The sequence below is a fragment of the Corticium candelabrum genome, chromosome 14 (assembly GCF_963422355.1).
Source record: "Corticium candelabrum chromosome 14, ooCorCand1.1, whole genome shotgun sequence".
Lineage (NCBI taxonomy): Eukaryota > Metazoa > Porifera > Homoscleromorpha > Homosclerophorida > Plakinidae > Corticium > Corticium candelabrum.
This window is the reverse complement of record NC_085098.1, coordinates 1951176-1959842: the sequence shown is the minus strand read 5'-3', so window position 1 is coordinate 1959842 and position 8667 is coordinate 1951176. Positions and strand designations below refer to the sequence as shown.

The 8667-nt window shown below is 39.9% G+C and overlaps 2 protein-coding genes across 4 annotated transcripts; one reads left to right on the top strand and one right to left on the bottom strand.

The window, feature by feature from the left end:
• Positions 1-210: 210 nt before the first annotated feature.
• On the bottom strand, positions 211-3356 carry LOC134189769 (ubiquitin carboxyl-terminal hydrolase isozyme L3-like). The gene is made up of 10 exons (XM_062658140.1): positions 3285-3356; positions 3195-3206; positions 1829-1957; positions 1724-1768; positions 1102-1207; positions 958-1040; positions 832-879; positions 704-779; positions 583-641; positions 211-420 (listed from the first exon to the last, which is right to left on the bottom strand). Exons 1-10 carry the CDS (start codon positions 3342-3344, stop codon positions 331-333), a joined length of 708 nt encoding a protein of 235 aa, XP_062514124.1. The 5' UTR covers positions 3345-3356; the 3' UTR covers positions 211-330.
• On the top strand, positions 3289-6366 carry LOC134189770 (uncharacterized). 3 transcript variants are annotated; one of them, XR_009971533.1, is made up of 4 exons: positions 3289-3652; positions 4861-4993; positions 5103-5552; positions 5944-6007. XR_009971533.1 is itself a non-coding variant. In XM_062658142.1 (3 exons), exons 1-3 carry the CDS (start codon positions 3366-3368, stop codon positions 5280-5282), a joined length of 600 nt encoding a protein of 199 aa, XP_062514126.1. In that variant the 5' UTR covers positions 3289-3365; the 3' UTR covers positions 5283-6086. The 3 variants fall into 3 exon arrangements, 2 of the variants coding, with proteins under 2 accessions (XP_062514126.1, XP_062514125.1); XM_062658142.1 differs by having other exon boundaries at positions 5103-6086; XM_062658141.1 differs by lacking the exon at positions 5103-5552 and having other exon boundaries at positions 3298-3652; positions 5944-6366.
• The last annotated feature ends 2301 nt before the right edge of the window (positions 6367-8667 follow it).

Genomic DNA, 8667 nt, shown 5'->3' with positions numbered 1-8667 from the left:
TAAGAATGCCACTGTAGAAGTAGAAGGGCATAATTTCATACCTTCATCTGTCACCATAAGAAACTCACCCCTGAAAGTAAAAATTATGGCTGAGTACTGAGAGGTATGCAGACCAAAACAGTAGCAACAGCTGCAAAGCACATTAACAAAATCATTTCAGCCAAATCTGACAAGTGCCTAAGATCAGATTCAGCAATAACCGCTCAGTCATGAAGTTCAGACGTTTACTGCTCAATTGACTGCCTTTCATGTACAAAACATCCACTAACAACATTTTCTTAACAAACAGCATTTGTTGCGACTACTAGACTAATGAGCTGTTGAGCACACCTAATTATCACCACGTGCCAGTGCAACTACTGTGAATCTCATTTCACTAGGATCTCTGGCCATGAAGTCTTTACACACTCTTGCTGCATCCTGTTACATAAAATGAATAAGTGACACATGAAACCACGTTTGTGTGTGTGTGTCACGCGTGCGTCTGTGTGTGCACTTGTGCCACATGCACACACACACACACACACACACACACACACACACACACACACACACACACACACACACACAACTGAAGATCACCTTTAAGAAACTGCCAGCAGATGATGGGCCGTGATTAATTGGAGAGGGTTTTCTCCCATCTGTAATGAAGAGAGTTACCTAATTGGAGGCAGCAGGTCTTAATTAAAGACTTCTCACTAACCCAACTCATAGATGTTGCCTCCTCGATGCACAAGAGCAATAAAATGCAAATCCACAGAAGCATCTCTGTGAGGAGCCTACATAAAGAGCTCTTTCTAACCCCTAAATTTACAAAAATACTCACCATACCTCTGTTTGTCCCTCCTGTGCACTGTCTTCATGTGCCTCTGTTATACCCTGGGACATAGCCGCAATAAGCATAAATTTATTACTTATTATTATCAACTGGTAATGTCAGTCAATTTATCAAAGTACCTCATCTCCTTCTAAATGAGCCCCTCTCTCATCAGGAGACATTGGATTTGTTCTTGCAATGAAGTCTTTGAGATATCCATCATCTTCACCAGTTAATGTATATACAGATGTCCCTATGTAATGGTTGCTGATATATTTCTTTACCGAACTCCAGTTTGTCCTGGTTGTTGCAGAGTGCATGTAAAATGCCAATGGTTCCGCATGCATTCCCAATTGTTTGTTTCATGAAGTAAATATCGCTGTCCACATGCTACACATAAAACACGATAACCAGATATGGCAGCAGAACAAACGATACCAGCACACGTATAGACAGTGGCGATATCACTGTAACAACCATTTATTAAGTGGTGAGAGAATGAGAAATATCAAAATGAGATCTTTAAACAACACACATCACACATGAGCTACAAGCTGTACAGAAATGTGGTGTGGTGTGTGTGTGTGTGTGTGTGTGTGTGTGTGTGTGTGTGTGTGTGTGTGTGTGTGTGCACGTTTGTGCATGTGTGCATGTGTGTGTGTGTGTGTGTGTGTGTGTGTGTGTGCACATTTGTGCGTGTGTGCGTGTGCACGTTTGCGCATGTGTGCGTGTGCACGTTTGCACATGTGTGCGTGTGCACGTTTGCGCATGTGTGCGTGTGTGTGTGTGTGTGTGTGCACATTTGTGCATGTGTGTGTGTGTGTGCACATTTGTGCATGTGTGTGTGTGTGTGTGTGTGTGTGTGTGTGTGTGTGTGTGTGTGTGTGCATGTGCGTGTGCCATCACTTGTTCTTCCAGTTTTCTTGCTTCCTGCTCACGGTATTCTTCGTGCTGATATAAAGCAGACATCACTACAAGATGAGATTGTGGTTAACTATTTGTTGAAACTACCTTTCTGTTAACTGGGAAAAGCAGCAGGACAGAACAGACAGGTTGTGGCACCATTGCCAGTAAGTCTTCATCCAGACCATAAACGTCGCAAAATTTCCAAGTCATCTTCATGCCCAACTTCTCAACATACTGTAAATCATAACATGAATTTCATACAAGCCAACAGTTACAGAATTGCTTCATTCAGTAATACAATAAATTATTTATAATTAATTACCAAAAAGCAACTATCAAGAAAGACATTCATATACAGGAATACAATCTACCTGACTAGCATCATAAAATGACAAATATCACCCACCACAATACATCAGACTATGTGTGTACAATTGTATGTCAAATTTCTATTGTACAAAATTGTTTTGCGGTTGAAAATAAGTGACCTCTTATCTGCTCAAACAAGGTATTGCCATAAAGATAATCACCATCTTCAAGTCTTGTAAAATTTGAAATTAATTAATATACATACTAAGGTACTCAAATTACTACTACCTTTAGAACTGACATTATTTCAACATAACAACTACATGAATGACAAGCAATAATAAATACTCCTAGGAAGTACTGAACCTGCATCAACAAAGACAAGTGGATAATAGCCACACAATCAAGCACAATGTCCTAGCTATGACCATTGCATGCCTATTTCACTTGTACAGTATATGCACTGTCTCTTTGTACATGTACATTGCAGCATGACATAACGCAGACTAGACTTATCTCAACTATATAATACACTGGTAGCATATTATATTTAAATAAATATATGTGTATCAATAATCTAAGCCCATGCAATTCAATAAATTAGAGTCAACTATACTGCAACATAAGTTGAAGGAAGTCTCTTTCGCTCAATGATGATAATGATGACGATGATGATGATATGATGATGATGATGATGATGATGACAGTTTATTTTTTGCAAAGGTACAATACCTAGATAATTGTTCCAGCTTTTTGTATTTACAACTGCAGTACACGTACATAATCGTTCCAGCTTTTTGTTTACAATACATGACAGTGTACCTGCAGTACAAACATGGGATGGCAACAAGGCAATTAAGGACTACAGCTATAGACTACAGTACAAATATAGCACACAATCCCAAAGCACCGAGAAGTAGCACGTCTAGCCCATGTATCCATGCACATCCATACGACATCACTTGTACAGAAATATTTCACGTGGGTTAGGCCACACATCAGCAACTTAGAACCCAATTCGTAATGGTAAACAAACGCAATTAATTAGAAACGCTTTATTTAAAAAACGCTAATGTTTAGATGCAGTAAGCATCTTCTAAAGCATCCTACAAATCTAGATCAGAAATAACTAGATGAATTAGCAAAGAAGTCTGCTACTGACCTTATTCATCACCTGGTGATGTACATACAAACACAAAAGAACGAGCAGTTATCGCACGTGCATATTAGCTCAACTGTTTGAGCTACAAACCTCGGGGTTCGCCTCCAGCGGCAGCCAACGGGAGTCGGTCATGTTGATGTCAGTACGCATGCGTCACGTTTAGTGCCAAAAATGCTGCGAGGCTTGTATGGGTGTTGGACAGTGCCTGGCACCAGGCTGCTAAGACCCGTTTTCAATCGTTCACTTTCGTCTGCAATTGATAATGCTAGCAGCAAAGATGAGGATGACAAAATGACCTTCGAAGATTTCATCAAGCAAAGAAGGAGTCTGCGCATGCGGAAACGATTGGCGGGGTTACCGTTTGCATTTGCTGCGTTGACTGGTTCTTCCATGTTTCATGCCTGGTTGAACCCTCACATGTTTGATGCAACATCTCCAGATCAGCTAACTGTCTACTTGTACGCGCTGTTGTTGTTGTTGTTGTTGTTGTTGTTGTTATTATTATTATTGTTGTTGTTGTTGTTGTTGTACTGTGTCATTATGATAGGCGGTTGGGTCTTTACCCCCATCTAGGTACCCCGTGTGGGTCTCTGCCAACCCGAGTAAGCCCAGCAGGATACATGTTTCTATGCAGTTCTTATGGTGATCAATGGCTAGCCTCATTGATGGCGCTATGGTGACCATGAATTCTGAAACAGCGTGCCCAGTGGACAAATAACCCCTAGCTAGGAAATCACTGGAACGGCATTGTCAATGGACCGTTCACCAGACCACGGAAACTCCCCAATGACAGAAACAAGTCTTGGTCTTATTGCACAACATTAAATAAACACGAGAAACAAAGACAGACACAGACAGACAATTTTTTCAATTTTTTGTCATGCACAAACTATGATGCAGTAGCCATTAACTGCAGTCAGTCACAGGAGTGACATTGTGTTGTTGTTATTGTTGTACACGTGATGTGTGATGTTTGTGTCACAGTGTGGGTTAATCCGGAAAGTAGGCAGCTGGGAATGATTGATGGGCAATTTAGAGAATGGTTAAGTTAAGTATGAAACTCTTGTATGGCTACAAATATGGACAGATGCTGATAGTAGCTTACAGGTGTGGTAGTGCACCAGGTACACATGCTCCCTTTTGAGCCTTGTAGTCTATTTGCAGAACCTAGCAGTCTCTTTGTTTGCAGATAAGCAGTAGTCTCTTTTAAGATTATACGTCATGTTGAATTTTACAGTTTACCTTGTACTGGAAGTAAGGGCACGTTCAAGAGTAGTGTGTCTGTGCTCTCTTTTGAAGTCCTTACTCACCTCTGCATGATGAGGTTTGTGTCTTCATCTATATTATTTTCTTGACAAGCATGGCCTTGTTGTATTTAGCTAAAATTATAGCAACTGAGGAGATTATTATGGCAGTATTTTTTCATAAAGGATGATCTTTTAAAGTAAACTTATTATTAAATATTTGGGACAAATGATCTGCTGAATGTTTTAACTACACTATACATTTTATCCTACGTGAATTGAAATAATATTTTCATTAGTTTGTTGTGTTATACAATCAAAGTCAAATATGCGGAACTGCTAAGATTAAATTGTTGTGTAATAAAATGTTGTGCACATTGTATTGTTGCTAGTACAGTATGTAATATGTGACTTTGTTTTAGTGGCATAGATCCTCTGGTATTAGCTGGAATATCTGGAGTCATTTGTGGAGGTGTAGGTTATATGATTGGCGGAGCTGTGATGGATGCAGCTTGGCACATGTTCAACCCTCAACAATCAAAAATGATGAAACTGGTAACACATTGTCATTCCATTATTACCCGAGGCCCAGATATCCGGGCTAAGGGTATAGTAGTTGTCTGACCAACAACCGTGCTATCATATTTATATCCAGTTAGCGCAGATGCAAATGAAGCTATTCCGACCAACAGACGAGAAGTGGTATCATTACCGACCAATAGACAAACGTGATGTCATCATATGGCTCCACCTCTGTTTGGTTAGGGTTAGTGTCACGTTGAGCATAGCTAGCAAAGCATGGGAACGGGACGTAAACTCGCAATTGCCCAACTTGCATGCATGACAATGCAGCTATCTGTTTGCTGGAAGTCGTGGAACAATGGTCACCAAACACGGATGTGGCCTAGATTCGTGGTCAGCAACGAATTCAGTTGTGAGGGAGTGCTAATTAGTCACGAGTGTTCTTGTTCGGGTTGCTCTGCATTGGACGTAGGACATTACCTGCACGACTGTGAAGAGGACTCACTTTCTTAGCTGCCACTTTGAAGTTACATGTAGTTGAACATGACTAACTAATTGTTCAACGGGGTGCTGTCGCCGTGCATGTGAGCGTGTATGCTTCCGTGCATGCTGATGCGTGGGAGTTGTTTATTGTTGCAATCAATGTTATTACGTACATCCGTCAGCAGCTGCTACGTATACGTATTGAATCCTGCTTTTTATCCACTTCGTCGTCATAACTAAAATGAATGAAACAAGTATAAAAACATTTTGAGAAAATGATGGGTATGTAGGGATGGAAAGTACTTATTTCATCTCTACATACCCATCATTTTCTCAAAATGTTTTTATATTTGTTCATGAGCGTTTGTACCTCCTGATCCTCAGCTGTCTTACATACACTGTACACATGTCTTAGCATGTGGTGTACATGTACACCAGTCAAGGGTTTAGCACTGTAGTGCTTCTCTATTCAGTTCACGTGTAACATGTTGTTTGTTTAGAGAGAAGCTGATTTTCTTGCTAGAATTAGCAGACATCGAGCATCATCTAACAGTCGATATGAAGATGACTTTTACGGTGATAGTATAAAGAGTCTCAGTGACTACAGACAGTGGATAAGAAGACAGCAAAGAGTAACACAAGGTCAAGTGACTAACGCTGACATAAAAGCTGGAAGTAGTTTTATACCATAAGTGTAACTGGTTGAAAAACTTGATGTTGTACAAGTTGCATTATGGACTGTGAAAAGGCCATTGTCTTATTTGTTTAGCAATTGGTTCCACTCCAATTCATGCTTCTGTAGATGATTATTTTATACTATTTCTTAGTGGTAGAATGTGTATAATAATGTCTTCCATTGTCACGCTACCACTGGTAACATGGAATTTAACTGTCTATTGCAAAGATTGAATTGTGGTTAGCAAATTGTATGTGCTTGAATATACATTCTACATAGACTCGTGACCAGTCTCGCCACGCCTTTGTCATTCCCGGATACTCAATGGGGATTAAACACCGGGAATGACGACAGCGCGGTGAGACTGGTCACGAGTCTACATCCTTCACCTTCAGTGTTCTTTATCTTTACTAATGGCAGGTTGTATCCATATTCTGTTGTGATTATAGTGTTCCACTCTTTCAGAACTGGTACAACTGCCATTGATCCAACCATTGCTAGACCAACATTGAGACAGTTGACTTTTGCTAATGAGATATTGGAAAGTATTTGTTGCACAGTTAGCTGGTTAGATAAACAATTTACTTTTGTCATTATTGACACTTACAGCAGCTTCCCGTCCATTCTGTGTTGTCTACTTGAGTTTGATTGTTCCTGCTACCAGTTTATTAGCTGCCGTGTCTTTCTCCCTCATTGCCTACAGTACATTAATTAAGCCAACTCCAGCAAAAACTGACTATCTGGGCATCTAAAGTTTGAAAGGTTTGTGTTTGGCTCATCTGCTTCCACAAAAGCATGGAAAGCAGAATGAAGAAAAGAAAACTTAGTCACCATCTAATGATCTTTATTACTGCTTTGTAAGGCATCTTGATCTTGACAGAGAGTAGTTCAGCCATCCTCTTGTATTATAGAATGTTGTGGCTATTCTGCCATTCCTGCAATTGAAAAGACTATTGGGGCCAAGAAAACCTGCTATTTTCAAGTTTCCTGCAGTGCTACTTCCAATTTCCCTGATATGTTCTCTATACGTGCTCATTTCCTTCATCTTATTATAATTACCACGCAGGGTGGAAGAGCGAACGGACCCCAATGGTGCAGGGCCGGTGCAATTTTGACTGGCTTCTGCGTGCGCTTGGGCTCACTGTGGCCTGCAAGGTGAGGAAATGATATTTTACTCAGTGGACTTAGTTGAGGAGACTGGTATGACCAAATACGATTTAATTAATGAGTCTAACTATTTCCGGATAAGGTGTTCTGAAAGATGTGTGTGAAAATACATTCTGCAGTTTATGAATACCACTGCCACATTAGAAAACTAGGAAAGAGTTGTTTCAAAGAAAGATCTGAAGTTGCATAAAATTGTTGTTTTGTTCATGAAGCGTAACTGTGCTAGATTTTATTGTTATTGTACTCAATAGCTAGTGGGTCTTGTTGCACTGCTATTGTTTTGGATAATAATTGAAACTAGCTCAGATATGTGGAAAATTTCATAGTAGGTATATATTTGATTACTGCACCACCTAGGGTCGACACGTGTGATGTTGCTGTTGTTTAAAGCTGTCTAGGCTATAGCCTGACATGTGGAACATACACTGGTTGAGTGTTTATTCGGATTATAATTGAAATTCTTGTGCACCTCGTTTTCAAAACTCTGCATCCACCTTGTCTATTGTCTCGACCACTGTGGATTTGGGTATATTCTATGGCTACCCTCTTTTTAATATACAAATGTTGTCACTGGATTAGTCGGCTATTTTAGCCACACCCATATGTATGAGCAACTGTAGCAGTCGAGGAGACACAAAGAATTGCCCAATAAATGGGAAGACAGCAAAGTGGATTAACACAACTCGCTAATTCCTGTCAAAGCAATGACTGCTAAATACCGGTAATTAATATCTATAGTTACTATGATACTACAATATACTAAGATACTACAATATCCTCTCTTCCTAAAAACAATAACGTAATAATAAATTCAACTTGACTCCAGTCATACCCATTCACCATATGTATATCATCTAGGAGGTTGTCCTTTCGCAGACCTGGTCGAAATCCGGTTTGTGTACAGCCTTTTCTTCTGATGAGCTGCTCTCGATAGGAAGTTCACTGTGATTTTGTTTGATCAGCTCCAACATGTGCTCTATGAAGCCTTTCATCCACACTGAATCATTCGAAGATAGTCTACCCAGACGTGAAACCACTGTATTTACTGATCCATAAAATTTTCTTACTCTCTTTGAAATTACCAAATTCTTCACTATGACCACTGTGAAAAGCAACATCCAAGTCCATTATTTCTGCCTTAGTGGTTAGGATGCTGCCATATAACCAGAATTCTGGGTTATGAGCGATAATCCGCTTATTCTTTACGAAGGTTGTTGCAACACTTTCTTGTCATTGAACATCAAGGAATGGTCTCTGGCGTATTCATTACATGTCCAACATTTCTGCATCCCGTGCGAGCTTACGCTGTCAGCATAAATTAAACATCCTATAAACACTTCTGAAAATCTTGCTCCATATTCACAGTTAGCTGCTACTGTTA